The sequence below is a fragment of the Ooceraea biroi genome, chromosome 5, assembly GCF_003672135.1.
Source record: "Ooceraea biroi isolate clonal line C1 chromosome 5, Obir_v5.4, whole genome shotgun sequence".
Lineage (NCBI taxonomy): Eukaryota > Metazoa > Arthropoda > Insecta > Hymenoptera > Formicidae > Ooceraea > Ooceraea biroi.
In genome coordinates, this window is record NC_039510.1 from 9,191,724 (window position 1) to 9,209,165 (window position 17,442).

General features: G+C 34.7%; 3 protein-coding genes and 1 long non-coding RNA gene across 4 annotated transcripts; 3 read left to right on the forward strand and 1 right to left on the reverse strand.

Annotated features, from left to right (window-relative positions):
* The first annotated feature begins 294 nt into the window (after positions 1 to 294).
* Positions 295 to 3,190, forward strand: LOC113561905. Its single transcript, XR_003406519.1, has 3 exons — positions 295 to 604; positions 1,372 to 1,406; positions 2,639 to 3,190. It is a non-coding gene; the product is annotated as an uncharacterized LOC113561905 (long non-coding RNA).
* An 8,425-nt stretch (positions 3,191 to 11,615) lies between these two features.
* On the forward strand, positions 11,616 to 13,414 carry LOC105275152 (60S ribosomal protein L11). Its single transcript, XM_011331809.3, has 4 exons — positions 11,616 to 11,902; positions 12,107 to 12,256; positions 12,335 to 12,482; positions 12,850 to 13,414. The coding sequence occupies exons 1-4, from the start codon at positions 11,729 to 11,731 to the stop codon at positions 12,975 to 12,977; spliced, it is 600 nt and encodes a 199-aa protein (XP_011330111.1). The 5' UTR covers positions 11,616 to 11,728; the 3' UTR covers positions 12,978 to 13,414.
* LOC105275151 (histone chaperone asf1) lies at positions 13,170 to 15,205 on the reverse strand. Its single transcript, XM_011331808.3, has 3 exons — positions 14,865 to 15,205; positions 14,487 to 14,602; positions 13,170 to 14,231 (listed from the first exon to the last, which is right to left on the reverse strand). The coding sequence occupies exons 1-3, from the start codon at positions 14,971 to 14,973 to the stop codon at positions 13,857 to 13,859; spliced, it is 600 nt and encodes a 199-aa protein (XP_011330110.1). The 5' UTR covers positions 14,974 to 15,205; the 3' UTR covers positions 13,170 to 13,856.
* A 756-nt stretch (positions 15,206 to 15,961) lies between these two features.
* Positions 15,962 to 17,332, forward strand: LOC105275154. Its single transcript, XM_011331810.3, has 3 exons — positions 15,962 to 16,325; positions 16,452 to 16,873; positions 16,951 to 17,332. The coding sequence occupies exons 1-3, from the start codon at positions 16,267 to 16,269 to the stop codon at positions 17,280 to 17,282; spliced, it is 813 nt and encodes a 270-aa protein (XP_011330112.1). The 5' UTR covers positions 15,962 to 16,266; the 3' UTR covers positions 17,283 to 17,332.
* The last annotated feature ends 110 nt before the right edge of the window (positions 17,333 to 17,442 follow it).

Below are 17,442 nucleotides of genomic sequence, written 5' to 3' on the forward strand. Positions count from 1 at the left end.
GGTCGAAACGTCGTACTTTTGTATTACACTTGCCAGAATTGTCGAACAATAAATACCTTTTGTATATACGATTATATATGATGATGATAAAATATTATCTCACAATTATACAAAATAACAATTTTACAAAAAGACAATGCGCAAATTACTTTTCTACTTATTTTTCAATTATTTTTCTTATTATTTGTTCTACATATATGTGATCAGAAATTATACAAGAGAAAGGAAGTATGTATGGATATATTTGATACATAATTTTATATATTTCTATATAATTACATACAGTTTTATATGATGATATATAAAAAATTTTTTACCGGGTATTGATTTATGAATTGCAACAATTCATAATTCGGGCCCCTAAAAATCATAATCCGGCCCTGGCGAGGCGCGAAGAAGCCAAAACGAGCAATCGAGCGAGCATGCAATCAAGAGAAAGTAGACACATATGTGTGGCGACATGTATGTACAATACTTTCACACACATGAACAGACGAAAATAATGCTGCCGTGCTAACAGATTGTGGCGCCATCTCTCGTAAGATCCGGCATCTACTTTTGTACGAATTACTGCTCTTTTTTATCATCTCCATCTGTATTTGAGGTTATAAAATTTACATTACTAATATCTTTTTTTCTAGCCTTTTAATCTTAGTTCTAATTACATAATATTTGTCTTAAATGTTGTCCCTAGAGGGCGACAGTCTTATTTGGCATATATATTTGTAGATTTTCTTATATTCAGTCAATATTGTTGTCAGGTGACAGCTCTACATGCCAAGACAAAATGCTATTTTTACTTTTTTTCGTTTTTCCTATAAAGTTGAGTGTCGCCCTCGTCATTTTTCTGCGTACTTTAATCGTGTGGAAGAATTTTGCAATTTTGTAAAGCAAATTCAAAGATATTCGTAATATAAAATATCGGTTAATATAAAATGTCCCTAGCCACTCCAGCATCCTCTTAAGGGGAAGCTGGAGCTGCTAGTGAACTATTTTTTCACTATAGCGATGGTAATTGCAGTTTCGAAAATTCTCTTTATTGCTTGTGCAGAATAAAAAATCCTTTTCCACAAATGAAGTATAGATAGAAAGAAAGTCCGCTCTACAGGACTTTATATTCAAAATGGAAAAAAGTTAAAAATTTGCATTTGTCTTTTCTAACTTTTTTCCATTTTGAATATAAAGTCCTGTAGAGCGGACTTTCTTTCTATCTATACTTCATTTGTGGAAAAGGATTTTTTATTCTGCACAAGCAATAAAGAGAATTTTCGAAACTGCAATTACCATTGCTATAGTGAAAAAATAGTTCACTAGTAACTCCAGTATCCCCTTAAGACGCTATTGAAACTAATCTTATTCTTATTTTTTCAGGCTAAAGTGGAAAAGTTTAATAATAGCCAAAAATGGTAAATTTACGAGAAAATAAGTATTTTTGTTAAAATTATTTAAATTAGTTAATTGTTAAATTTGTTTATTAGTTATTTAAATTTGTTAATTGTTAAAATAGTCAAAGATGGTAACCTTACGAGGAGATAAGTATTTTTGTTAATTTTTGATTATTTATGTTAAATGTATAATAAATACCCAGTAAGCAAACTGTCAGCAGTATGTCGACAGATTGGCAGCAGATTCAATCAGAATAATGCAACAGATCCGGTACCATCTGTGTCCGCATTAAGATTGTGTTCTGCCCGCAGATCCTGCTAACATGATCTGACAGCAGATTGGCGACAGAAACTGAGCAGAGCCTGCCGACATAACCTGACGGCAGATTGGCGGCAGAAATAGAGCAGGATCTGCGCAGTGTAGTTGGCAGCAGATTGGGAGCAGAAATCGAGCAGGCTCTGCGAGAAAGTGCCGTAGTAGTACAAATTTATTGGAGCAATATTGGTTAACAATATAAATCTAATTTTTTATGTGGGGTATGAATTAATTTCTTATATTGGTCCACTATTGTAAAGTAATCTGTTTTTTTAATCAATATTTAATTTGATTAAATGGGCAAATTTAATGCCTTCAGATTGCTTGCGGCGTGTGTGGACGTTGTCCATGAGACCCTCTGTGCCGCAAGTGCAAAAATTCTTAGAAAAATTAATATTATTATGTCAAGACGCGTATATTAACTTATATAACTGTCAGGCTAAATCTTAACGTCGAGTAAGAACTCGACATGTTCACCACCTAGTGGTGCGAAGCGAAAACGCATATTCCTAGCCGTGTAAATTTGAATAGTGTCAAAAGCTGCAGATCCTGTTCGGTTTCTGCCGCCAACCTGACGCCAGGTTATGTCTGCAGGCTCTGTTCGGTTTCTGTCGCCAATATGCTGCCAACTACACTGCGCAGATCCTGCTCTATTTCTGCCGCCAATCTGCCGCCAGGTTATGTCGGCAGGCTCTGTTCAGTTTCTGCCGCCAATCTGCTGTCAGATCATGTTATAAGCAGGATCTGCTGGCAGAACACAAGCTTAATGCGGACACAGATGGTATCGGATCTGTTGCATTATTCTGCTTCATATCTGCTGCCAATCTGTCGGCATACTGCTGACAGTGTGCTTACTGGGTGGATTTTGTACCCAATCTGTGGCCTCTCTGCTCACATATTTTGTCGAACAGATTTTGCTAATGTCTGTTCTTCGCAGGTTTGGCTGACTGGGATAGATTCTCTTTGTAATTGGTAACCCAGTGAGCATTGTGATATCAAAAAGAGCTCTTCAAGTAATCAGGTTTGAGAGTTGGACTTCTGACAATGCCATCTTGAAGATAACATAATGTCAATAAGCTCTCTAATGCGTCAATATTTGATACAAAAAAGACATCACATAAATGACATCTAAAGGAATACAAGAATTTGATATCTTATAAATGTCAAGAAAATGTTAACATTAAGAATTGCTATTTACTAGTACTATTTATATGAAAAAAGATAAAATAACCGAATATATGTATTACATATATAAAATTTTATTACACGTACATATAGAATATAATATTATAATATTATAAAATCATTTTAGAAATTACATTTTAATAATACAAAAATAATTTTTTTATAACATACAAAACTATAATTTCAAAAATAATAGAAAATACTGAATTGGTGTATGTATACGACTCACATATATACATACAAAAAATGAACATGTTATATTAAAATTTTAATTTAATTTGAATATATTGCCATATTGCACACACGTGAAAAATAAAATCATGACAATAATATAAAGAAAATTTCAATATCACTTTTAAACATTTTTTAAACACTTACCGATAAACAAAATCAAATATTTAAAAAATTAATGGATGCATTCAGTAATACAATCGCTCACTGAGCGACTAAGTAGATCCGCTACTTTTTCTCCACTATTTTTCTAAACATTTAATTTCTTCAATTCATGTCGTTTGGTATTTTGATTGATCCAATCTCCAGCATGCTGTAGCCAGATTTTAATAACTGTTTGGATAGAATGGGAAGAAATACTGTTTCCACTACCACTAATAATGACTTCTGTAAAAATACGATTAATAAAATTTTTTTAATAAAAAATTATTAATTAATAAAACTTATAAATTGTTCATTTTATGTATTTATTATTTTCTAAAAATATATTAAGAAATATCAGAATACAAATGTTTCCAAAAGAAATTAAAATTAATTCTTGAACGTTAAACGTATGTAGTGAATACTTAATGAACAAAATTAACTGGAAATAATAGATAATAATTATAATAATAATAGTTATTGTAATAATTTGGAAAAATTGCAACAAAACTATGTTTACAACTGTTTTGCTATTTATGCTCAATGCAATTTTCATTATTATAAAAACATAATGACAAAAAATGATAACGTTACCTCTTGTTTCCTTCTTCCTAGTCTCTTGTAGTCAGGTTATGTTCCACTCAGTGAACTTTATTAACAATATTATAGGAAAAAATTAAAGCCGAGTGAGACCGAAAAATAGTGCCAAAGTTCTTTCTCTCTTTGAGAGTAATTCTCTCTCTCTATATATATAGTAATTCTTTGTATTTTATAGATATTTCTGCGTGCAATGTAGCGCTATACACCTTTCGCCATATGAAAGTAAATGGTCGCAAAGAACTGCGCGAGGCACGATTGCACGGAAGGTATCATAAAGAGCTTTTTTGAAAGACATCTTATGAAAGGATAACTTATTGATATCGTTTTTAGAAGATGTTAATGAGGTCTACAAAAAGTCTTTTTAAAGAACTCTTGCTCTCAATAATGCTCACTGGGAAGATACTACCACTTGGTTTATTTTAAATTGTTGTACAATAATTAATTTTCGAGGTAATACATCCTCTTTGCAATTGGCGCAATTTGAGGATTTCATAAATTTTTTTTATAAAATACTATAAAATAATAATATTTAAAGACAATTAGAACTACTATCGCTTGGATTGGAATAGGATCATTGAATGAGAATATAAAAGGTACATATTACTTGGTTTAATTTTTTTTTTAATTAAAGAAACTACCACATTGGTTTTTTCGAGCACGTACCACGCGCATACTTGGCGCCCTTTTTTACTTTTTTTTTTAAAAAGGTAATTTTATCGAGATATCATGCATTTTTGTAGTTATATATAATACAATGACACAATAAAAATGTCGTCTGTGAAGCTGGCACGACGTTCTACCAATATCGAAAAAATATTAAAAGTTCTAATAGCACTTTTCATAGTTCTACAGTTCTTGATAAAAATTAAAAAAAGTTCCGCATTCCTTCGATTAAAAAATCAAAATTGAAAAAATGTCGTGCTAACTTCGTGAATCTAGCACGACACTCTTCCCTCTAAAGTACTAAAACGTGTGGAAAATTATTTTTGACTATAGTTCCTGATAGTTCTAATCGAGATTCACACATATATACAATTTCAGATCGATATTCTACCAATTAACAATTTTTGAATAATTTGTTATATCTGCGTTCAGCACGACACTTAGTGAAAATGCGTCATGCTGATGATTTTCAGCAGTTCTAACGATAGTTAACTCTTTTTGAAACTAATTCTATTGCATAGAACTCTTGCAGAACTGTCGAGAACTATCGTTAGAACTGCTGAAAATCATCAGTACGACGCATTTTCACTAAGTGTCGTGCTGAACGCAGATATACCAAATTATTCAAAAATTGTTAATTGGTGGAATATCGATCTGAAATTGTGTATATATATATATATATATATATATATATATATATGAATCTCGATTAGAACTATCGGGAACTATAGTCAAAAATAATAATTTTCCACGCGTTATAGTACTTTAGAGAAGAGAGTGTCGTACTAGATTCGCGAAGTTAGCACGACATTTTTTCAATTTCGATTTTTCAATAGAAGGAATGTAGAACTCTTTTTAATTTTTATCAGGAACTGTAGAACTATGAAAAGTGCTATTAGAACTTCTAATATTTTGTCGATATTCGTAGAACATCGTGCCAGCTTCAAAGACGTATAAAACTGTCTAATCGCGCTTTTTCACAAATTAGTGTATACAATTATTATGGACATAAGAGATATTCCCGATCTGAAAAGAAAGTTGAGTTACATATTGTAATGCAGTAAGTATTCAGTTTAGCGGTCTCATTAAGCTCTTTCGAGACGTTTTGCGCGAAACGAAAGAATTAGGCAGAAAAAAGCGTCAATTTGCCCCACGAAGCAAGATATCACTCATTAAAGTAGACCACTTTTTAAGTTAGGAAACCTGTCATTATATTTAGTAATGTATTTGACAGATTTCCTAACCTGAAAAGTGATCAACTTTAACGATTAATATCCCGCTTTGCGGGGCAGAGCGACGCTTTTTTCTACCAGATTCTTTCGTTTCGTGTAAATCGTCTCGAAAGAGCTTAATGAGGCCGCTAAACTGAATATACTTACCGGATTACAATACGTAACTCTCACGACTCGGATCGCTATGCGCTGCACGCATAGACATTATATCACTCGTTCTCTCGCACTCTCATTCACTCGCTCTCTCGCCCTCTCGCTCTCTCACTCACTCGCTCTCTCATTCATTAGCTCTTTCGCTCTCTCATTCACTCGCTCTCTCATTCGCTCTCTCTCTCTCTCTCGCCCTCTCACTCACTCGCCCTCTTGCTCTCTCACTCACTCACTCACTCGTTTTCTCGCAAATATATCTTTTCTCACTCCAACTTCTTGCACTACATCGCGTCGTACATTTGTCGTACACCGACCGGCGGAGATGCTGTCCGTATATCCGTGTAACTTACGCATGACGGTCGGGTCGATAAGTTAGAGTTTTCTAATATAGAGCCTCTACATGATTGTATGGTGAGTCACACGGATATACCAACAGCATCTCCGCCGGTCGGTATAAACAGAGCTGCTGCCATCTCGACGAAAAAGAACGGACTGTACATTTGACGACAATGACGACGTTTCTTAAATGAAATTTTCCAATTTTAGACTTTTTCAGACTTTGCATCGCCATATCTCCGCTCGTAGGGCACGTACAAAAAAATAAAAACACTTTTATTATATAATTCGACCCCAAGCTATCTATTGAGCCTACTTAGAAGTTGATCCGTTCAGCGGTTATTGAGATCTAATAATCTGAGTGTCTGCGAAAGCGTCGCTTCGTGTAAAAGAGTCACGGTGCGGTCTCGCTGCGCGTATACTTGGCGCGAGACACTACCGTGTCTCTTGAAATAAAAATAAATAAATATACAGACTAATAATAAACATTATATATCGTTTTTCTATTATATAATATAAAATAAATAAGCGCAATTTATAAATTTTCTTGTATAATTTTTCAAAAATTTTAAAAGTTTACTAAAAATATCTGTAGTGCACGAAAAGATTGATAAACCCGTTATATTCTTTCCATTACATATTGATAAGTTTAAAAAGTAGTTATGATTCCATATGGTCCCATTAAATTGTCATACATAAAAAATCTTTTCTCAATGCAATATTTAATAAAGTACATACAAACTGCAACTAAATTATATATATTAGTATCCAAATAATTAAATATTTTACTTTATATTTTATGATTATTCTTGCATTTATGTGATTGGCCCGTATTCATAGTCGGATCTTATATTTAAGACCGTCTTAAGTTTATCTGCAGATACTCCATAGCTAATGAAATGATTCATACAGCATCTGGGGGTCGATTGTGTATCTCGAAACCTAGTGAAAATGACAAAAGTGAGCATTCTCTTGATTGGGTAAGTTTCACTACAGGGAAAATGCGAGATATTCACGTGAGATTACTCGACAAGAAATTCTGTGTCGAATAACGCAAAATTGTGTCGAAAATAGTGCAGCCAGTTAAAATTATGCATTTTAATATATTTTTTAGGAGATTCTGCATATCCGCTAATGCCTTTTCTGTTAAAACCATTCATAAATGCACCTATGGGATCTTCAGAATATAGATACACATAACATAACACCAGTACGATGTGCTATGGAAAAATGTATAGGTATTTTAAAAGGCCGATAGCGATGTTTACGAAAAGAAAGGGCGTTGCATTATAAGCCAGAATGTGCAGGTATTAGGTATATATACTTTCTTCCATGAAAAAAAAGTTGTTTAGTATTTATTAACGTAGTTCTTTCTTTTTTTAGCTCATATTATAAATGCATGTTGTGTTTTACAAATATATTTAGAGAATATAGATCAAGAAGCACCAATACTATATAATGATGTTAATGAAAATAACGCTCAACAAATACGAAAAAATATTGTTAGATGATATTTTGAATAGTTTTTTATTTTAAACATACATATGCATATACTGTTGTACAGATTGTTTTGTAATAAGATCCTTAATTAATATATATTTGTAATAAAAACTGAATATTTATTTTTATTAATAACATGTAACGTATGCTGTGTTTAAACATAATGATAATTTTTCCCAAAGTTCATCCTACAAATATTTAAATAATATAATAACAATATGATATATACAAAACTAAAATTTATAATAATACTACTTACAGAAATATATTTGTAAATAGATGAATTGTCATTCATAACACTTACATTTTTTCGTTTATTTTCACCGACCACGACCAAAATCAGGGTGTTGTTGCATAAAACGAATTATGTATACTTTTTGATTCTCGGTGACATTCATTATAATAATATATTATACACGTATGATAAAATACACGAAAAAGATTTGGCAATTTCGCTGTGGATGGCCGTGACCACAAGCGGTGAACTGCTCGCTTTTGTAACAATTCACTTCTGTGAGTATAGGGATATCGCATTTTCACTATGCCCAAAGCCAATCGCGCGTATTGTTTCATGTGAGATGAAAGTACGAGAAGCGAGAAAAATCGACAAAGATACACAATCGATGCTCTGCAGATAAACTTAAGACGGTCTTAAATATAAGATCCGACTATGAATACGGGCTTTACCGGTACGGCACACCAGCGCGACGGACACGCGATGCGCGACATGCGACGTGCGATATTCAATGAGCGTACAGTTTTTATGGAAAAGCTGTACGCTCATTGGATATCGCACGTCGCGTATCGCGCATCGCGAGCCGCGTCGCGCTGGTCTGCCGAAGGCTATAGAGTAGTAAAGTTATGTAAATTGTTTCTGTCGAAACAATTTTACGTTATATTTTTATCTTTTACTTACCCTAATAGTATTCAAACATTTTTTAAATGTTGCACAAATATTTTTTTAAAAGATAAAATATTTTTGAAATTATATGAAAAATATTTTTAAAATATTTTTAAAAGTCCAAATGTAACTCACGAAAAAGATTTCAATAAAATATTTTATTGAAAGATTTTACAATATTTGTGAAAGATTTGTAAGATATTTTAAAAGATTTTGTTAATATATCTAAATGTTTTGCCATACCGCGAAATTATTTTTCGAACCTTTTCGCGAAATAGACTCAGGCAGCACACATTGGTTTCAAAGCCGTTTCATAAACGTTTTAACGTAACGTTTCATAACCATTTTATTGAAAACTAGATTTTTATATTTTATGAATTACTCTAAATTTCGTGTAGTGGAATCTCACTCTTTTGGAATGAGATATCACTTCAAGCAATAATGATTTCAAAAGTTTCAATAGAAAAGAAGAAGTAAAGAGTACTGGATCGGTTTTCCGGATGGTTATTTATAAGGTGATAACGCAAATGTTTCTTGCGAGAACGTCACGCCTGGCCTGGCCATCTATCGGTCGCTTGGTGAATCAGAGGCGGGATTAAATAAAAATATTTTAAAATCTTACAAATATATTTCTTTCATTAATAACTTTTTTTAAATTTTGTATAATTTTCTTTTCATTTTAAGATGCGTTTTTTGATGATTTTTCACTCACTCATAACTTTAGAACAATGCAATAAGAATGTTTAAGATCTATGACCCGGAGATTCGCTTAATTCTCACTTAAGTTTTAAAACATGAATATTTTTAAACTAATTAAGAATTTTTAACGTTTCAAATCGATCGTAACTAGCAAGCATTCGACAGATGAGGTCTGTTCTTTATTGCTGAACTCCCTGCACTGGGCTGCACTAGTTCAGAGTTTATCCTTTTCCTCCTAATATGGAGTATAACGAAATATAGTTTTGAAAGCTCCCAAAATCTTATTTACTTATTTTAAAAATACGTTTCTTAAACGTTTTAAAATGTGTTATTCAAATATTTGCAAGAAATATTCTAAAAATATTTTTAAATCCATTTTGTGAAATGTTTTGAAACCTATTATGCCAACATTTTTTGAAAATATTTTAAAAATATTTTAATATATATTTTTTTAATATTTTTTGAAATTATTACAAAAAATATTAAATATAAATGTTTCATTAATATTTCAAAATATTATAATAAAATATTTCGTCCAAATATATTTCTAAAATATTTTTTAAATATGTTATAAATTTATGTTAACAAAGTTTGGAAAAAACGTATTTAAAAAATTTTTCTAAAATACTTCAAAAATATTTTGAAATATATTAAATCTTTTAAAATATTTTGTGCTATTAGGGTATGCATTTGGAATATTTATTGAATAAGAGTAAGAGTATTTTAAATATTTTATCTGCTTTGGCTGGTCTTTGGTGGGGTGCTTACCCTCATTTGCTTTTAATAGTTTATCGTTCTTTGTTGCGGAGCTCTATTGAATATGAGCATCAAGTTTTTCCGTTTGATAATCGTAATGCTATGGATCATCCTTTGCAGAAAATCGTCAATCGAGCTATCAGGATTGCCATGGGATATCGGAATTCCACCCCGATTATTGCTATGTTGGCGGAGGCAAAGGAGCCGCTCTTATTACATCGGCTTCGATTATTATCCACTAGGTATTTACTTAAGCGGATGTCGGTTTCGTTTGATCCTGTTTTAGCTAGTTTTGATCTCATCATAGAGGCAGCTTCTCCTCTTCATATTCGCCTTAGAGCTCTTAGAGATATATATCTTTTTAAGTTGTATATACGTTATCGTTACATGCGTTCTCGTATTTATCAGTCCATTACTTTGCCTGCTTTTCTTTCATCCTTTCCTGCTACTATTTTTCGACCTCCTATATCCTATTTGGATTTGCCGCCTTGTCAAGGGGTAGAGGCGAACGTTATTTTTTTGGAACTCACGATAGATATTAGACATAATGCTATTTCTTTTTTCACAGATGGTTCCAAATCTGATCCCGATTTGACGGTCGGCGCGAGAGTGTATTCTCCTGAGCTCAAGGTTCGATTTTCACACAAGTTGCCGCCGGATACGTCTGTGTTTTCTGCTGAAGCTTGGGCGATTTGTATTGCTTTAGACGAGATTCGTGAGCTCGGGTGTGTTAAAGCGGTAATTTTTTCAGATTCCATGAGTGTTTTACAAGCAGTAAGTTCTCCTTTAGCGTGTCATCGTAATTATTTAATTAATGTTATTCGTTTTAAGATTTATTCTTTAACGATTGATGGGATTGAGATCACCCTCATGTGGGTCCCTGCTCATAGAGGCATCCGGGGCAATGAGGTTGCGGACGTGACGGCTAAATTTGCGACGCGACATGGTTTTAAACCTCTTTTTCTTTTACCTTTTACGGATGCTTACGTGTTGGGTAAACGTAATCTCCAGCGTAGCATGGAGTGTTATTTTGAGTCCCGTTCGTTTTCAGCTGGTCGTCAATATTACTCTTTGTATCATTCGTTAAGTATTCGTCCGTGGTATTATGATTTGAATTTACAACGAGGTGAAATCGTTTTAATTAATCGATTAAGGAGTAATCATTATAATCTTAATGCTAGTTTATATCAGAAAAAATGGTAGATTCTTCTGCTTGTAATTGTGGCGCTTTGCATCAGGACATAAATCATATCATCTTTCATTGTCCTATTACTTCTTTTCATGCGCGATATCTTTTGATGTATCTTCGCTCTCAAAATGGTTTTGTTATGCATTCGCTCAATATTTTACCATTTCTTAAGATTCCGTCTGTGCAACTGTGTCGTTTGTTGTACGCTAAATCTTTGGATATTATGATTTGAATTTCCCGCTCCTTCCTTCCTTTTCCTATGTCATGGTCGCTTGAGTTGCGCACTACACCGACTATTGGTTCGGCATGGCCGATCCAGCTCATAGAACTGGGCGCCATTTTTACGTCACCGACTATTGGTTCGGCATGGTCGATTCAGTTCATGGAACTGCGCGCCACTAACCAAAGAAGAAGAAGAATACTTGCAAGCTAGACTTTAATCACATGGATGCAAAGAAAGCGACCGAAAAGAAGGTCGGTAAGAAGACCAACAAAAAGGTGCCGAAGAAAGAGCCAAAAGATGCGTCTAAAAATGTGATGCGTGAAGTTCGAATCCGGAAACTGTGCCTGAATATTTGTGTCGGTGAGTCTGGTGATAGACTGACTCGCGCTGCCAAGGTGAGTCTCATGATTATCTTGTCTGAATTTTAATTGAAACTATGAATATGTGTGTGTCGTCCAGTTAATAAAAAATTAATTTATCACTAATTAAATATTTTACTCTATTAATCTCAAGTTATATCAACATCAACATCAGCATAGCTTCTCCAGTCTTCAACTATTTGCTGAAGAGAATCTAATAGTTCATTTAATCTTCCACAGGTCTTGGAGCAACTGACTGGCCAGCAACCTGTATTCTCTAAAGCTAGATATACAGTGCGTTCTTTCGGAATCCGTCGTAACGAGAAGATAGCTGTGCACTGTACCGTGCGTGGTGCGAAAGCTGAAGAGATTCTTGAGCGTGGCTTAAAGGTCAGTCAGAAATTCTCTGTCTACATTATATTTACATTACAGTATATTTACATTATTAATAATTCTCTCACGTTCCAGGTAAGAGAATATGAATTAAGAAAAGAGAACTTTTCGGACACTGGGAATTTTGGTTTCGGTATTCAAGAACACATAGACCTGGGTATCAAATACGACCCGAGTATTGGTATCTATGGTTTGGACTTTTACGTTGTGCTGGGACGCCCAGGTTGGTAACGTGATTTTGATATGTTAACCATCGACAAACATGTGACATATTATTAATCATCTTCTTTAATGATATATATATATATATATATCTTATATATATATATGATATATATATATATCATATATATATATATAATTGCATTGAATATATTGAATTGCTAGAGAAAAGTGCAGTATTTTTGCACTCCATATTTATTTTGCTGTATTCACGCATCACTCAGTTGAGGCTGTTCTTTTATCTTATTTTTATTATTTTTTCGAGATTTGTATACATTTTCTAGCGAAATATAAAATAGGAAATCCACATATACTTTACTACTATGCATGGACACAATGCTTGTAAAGTGATTGAATCTGATTTATAGGATTCAATGTAGCACATAGAAGGAGGAAAACTGGTAAAGTTGGTTTCCAGCATAGGCTTACCAAAGAAGACGCAATGAAGTGGTTCCAACAGAAATATGATGGAATAATCATAGCTGGGAAAAAGTAATACCTACGTTTTACGTGTGACTAAATTATAAAATATTCCAACAAAAATTTATTACATTATTTGAATCACTTTTCACGTCGAAATTTAAGAAAAATGTCAAGCTTCTGTCGCGCCTGATTCTCAATCGGGAGAGAGTCAAAGGAGAACAATGCACAATGTATTTTGTTCAAGTAAAAAACAATATGTATTTTATTTTTTATCTTAGTACGTATATATATATACATTAATAAAAAATGGAAACTGTTTTACGATCTAATGCCAGGCGACGTAATAATAATAAGCAACAATGATATAATACTCGAAGAATCAAGTGCATCTTTCAGTTTGAAGTCTCAAACAAATGTTGTAGGCTACCGAGCATAATAATTTCAAAAAACAATAATTATGCAGTGTTGTACGATCGAATTTGCCATTGCGTTGTAATAAATGTTTATAATTAATATCGCTTGTTGATACTCAATTTAATCATCGTGATGGATCACGCTAGAATTATTGCTCGCTAGATTATCTGTAAGCTCTTCCGCGAAAGTTACACGAATTTTAGGAGATACTAAGTCGCAATTCAGTACCATTATTTGATTGGGATAATTGTGGGGACAGCTGTTCCACAACTCGTGCATTCATTCTTTTGCTCAAGTGTAAAGTTATCACATTACAACACGTAGTGTCTTTTTAAAATATACAAACGTTCGTAGATCTCGTCGAAGGGCAACATCGATACTTATGGAAGGTCATTTTGCGCGAGTTTTTCAAATTATCTAAATATATGTTATGGAGCATGTACTTCCATTCTCTTTCCAGGTACTACTTCATCGTTTAAGTTACTGTGTTTACTGCTTCACCGGAAAACTCATTTCTTTATCCGCAGCAGATTGTTTTTCACATCACTTCCATTCCACCGTTCTGCGTGTTTTCCGTGAACCCTAGCGTAGACGTAGGTGCATCTTGCGACGTTTCTTCTAACGCTGGCGTGTCCATACCCTCGGAGAGATTGTTCGCCGTGCCGGTTGGACAATCGTCCCAATTGATTTTGAATCTAGTGACACGTGGCTTATCTCCTAGTATATTCCTTTGGACCTTGTCGAATTGTGGCTGCGCAGGTGGATTCTCTCGTAGTTCCGGGTCTGTGTATTCGTTATTTATGAAGTAGCCCACGCGAACGAATTCATGGCCTCTGTAGGAGCAAGTCAACAATACGACTGTTACACCCAGAGCATCGTTGACTGGGATCCTACTGACGTCAGGTGGATCAGCCTGCGAATAATGAACCAGCAATAATCGGCAGCTCTATGCAGCCAAGCCAAGTTAAGAGGATCCTGGAGTCGTCTGTTTTACCCATGATTTAATTCCATCGCTACTGTTTTTTGGTTGCACAGGACAACAAATCCTTTTCCATAATTATAATACACATAGAATTGCTTGTAATACAGACGATCCCAGCTTTCCCTTAAATGGACAAGTTACAAGTACGAGTATCCAAGTAGCACACTTAATCCACAATGTTTTTACCTGAAACACAAACATGTGTCTTCCCTCCGGAATCGGACCAACGTAGATAGTATCTAAGACCTGATCGAATTCCTCGGACTCCGCACTTCCCACGTATATCATCTTCCATTCCAGATCTGAAACAACGTTAGAAACTTGGATCTCATCCTAGCTTTCATGAGCAAAATGTTATTTCTCGGACAAACGCATCATGGAATATTCGGGAAGATTCCGCGGGAAGATTCCTGAACGCTGACATCACTAGCACGAAATTAACCTAGCGATGCACGCGCATCGAAAGAGCACCCAGAAATTTGCTCGTATTTGCAGGAGAACCGAGTGCCGAGAGCGTTCGCCGCGCGGACCTTCCGATCGCATCGGCAAAATGTACATTCGCACCTTCCTTCAGCTCCTCGATACACTCGAACGTGACTTCGAACTGGAACGGATTCAGAAACGGCGACGGATTGTCGAGGACAGCAACATTCGCCAGTTGCACCTTCGCCATGGTAAGTCCGACAGGATCAGGAAGCCTGAGCGGTTAACCGATCTCAATGGAGAACTCGCGAACAGCTCTACGAAGCTTGGAAGCGGAACGATCTGCGATATCTGCACGCCCGACGCAATCCCGTGCGTTAACGATCTCTGTCTGAGGGAACCGCGAGTCGACGGATAAACAATCTCATCGCGACCCGCAGGGTAGTTTGGCGGCAAATGACTGAAGTTCGCTTCCGGTGATGTCGTGCGTGTTCTGTTAAAAAGTGACTGTACGTTATCGTGGAGTAGTACGCGTTGATGTGAATCATCATGAGAGCTTGATAAGAAATTCCCATTCGAATTATGAAGCAGCCTGCGGGACGCATCGTCGTCTCGTTGCGATGCGAAGATTTACCGCAGTGCTTGAAAGCTCGAGCCAGCGATATGTTCGAAAAGCTGCGTGAAGGATGATGATTTCTGTAAGAAGACAGATGTTACGCACAAGCTTGTAGGGATTGCAGGTCCGAGGATGGTTTTGTGCGCGAATGAGACTGCAAAGATCGACGGTTTATTTTTTATTTGTATCTAAATAAATCTTCTTTTCGGGTTTGGATTGGTGGATATGCTGTTCGTGCGATACGCGCCCGCGATCGAACGCACTGCGGTTTTCGGCGTCCAATGAAAACCGCGGAGGAGGGAATGTATGCGATATGAAAGATATGCGGAATATCTTATTGAATAAAGGTTTTTTGAACTTGTACATGCTTTATGCGCTTTCTCTTCCTTTTTTACAATTTTTTTGGTTCCTTTTTTTAAGATAGCGTACACATAAAAGTGTCTCGAACTCGATCAGACTACATGAGGTTAAGTCTCTTCTATTATCTGCAAAGAATACAGTTATCTATTGTACAGACTGTTTAAGACTCTTTTTGTATAATCACAATCTTCTAATGGAACGAATCTGTGTCCAACACAGTCCAACATGCGTGCTAGAGAGAAAGGTAGAAATGTCTGCATTTCTGCAATGCGCATGAGTAGATATCGGCGAGGTCGGGTTCCGATCTGTAACACGGCGAACCAAAGATGAGTGGATTATCGAACTCCATCGGAAATACGGATTTGAATTCTGACTGAATTCAATTATCTATCAGATATTTATCTTAATTTATACATAATGTATGATCTGAATCATCGTGGATGTATGGCTTCAAACTCGCAAACTCATCTATCTCATCTGTCACTGCGCTATGGTATCTTTATCGTTGGGGAAGACTGCTTCGCTCGAGCACGTAGGTTAAGTTTTTGTTGCATTTATTAGAAAAAGATGCCAAACTCATATTGTGTGCTGTGTGGTAACCGAGATAAATCAGTCTCGTATTACAGGTAAATAAATATATGTAATATTTTACAATGTATACAATGAATAATATCATAAAATTTAAATTAGTGTCTTGTACGATATTTGTTCGGGTTTGCAAATTGAATATTAATTTCACTCATTCTCAATAGATTTCCGAAGAACGTTGAATTATGTAAGAAGTGGCTAGCTTTTTGTGATATTGATAAGCCAGATGTTTTGAACACCGTTACCAAACTGTGTTCAAATCACTTCCAAGAAGGTGATATAATTTGCAGAGCTAAGGGTACGATTCTTAAGCCCAATGCTGTGCCATGTATTATTATCAAGAAGAGGAAAGTGTATTTAGATCAATATTTGAATGTAATCATACACAAAGATTGTCTAAAAAAACTGAAAAACTGCGACAATGGAACTGTTGATGACACATGTTCGATGAATGATGTAGACGTTAAAGATGTGTATCTTACAACTATTGACAATGGAACTGTCACTGACAAAACAGTCCATGATGAAACTGCGGACGAGAAAAACTTTATATCTGTCGATGAAGATCTCACTGCATCATTTCCAGGTAAAATAAATTACTGTGTTTCAGTGTCTTTCATTGAAACGTATTGTAACTGAAAAACTAATTGATGACCTCTACAGAACCTTCTGCAACAGTAAAGCGTCCATGTACACCACCGAGTTGCGAAAGCACTCGATTCCAAATACCTGTTAAAGCTACTCATGATCATCTACCTCGCTACATTGGTGACATTAGAATGTCACATCTTGCAACACCTACAAGAGCTAAAAGAACTTTACAGTTCGTAAAATGCATCATCACAAAGCAACAAAGGAAAATTAAAACTTTACAGCAAGCGCGAAATAGATTGGTTGCTCGCTTAACACTGATGAAAGGACTTGTTAAACATTTACAGCAGCAAAATTTACAATCGAAAATGACTGCTGAAAATTTAATAACTCAAAATATATAACAGTAATAATTAATAAAAGAATACTGAGACATTTATATAATTTTCAGTGTATTTGTTATGTTTTTTCTATAAATAAATCTATGAATTAATAAAGAAAGTGTATATTTTAATAATAAAATATCTGAATTGTATATGTACTAATTTGAATAAAAATTCTAAT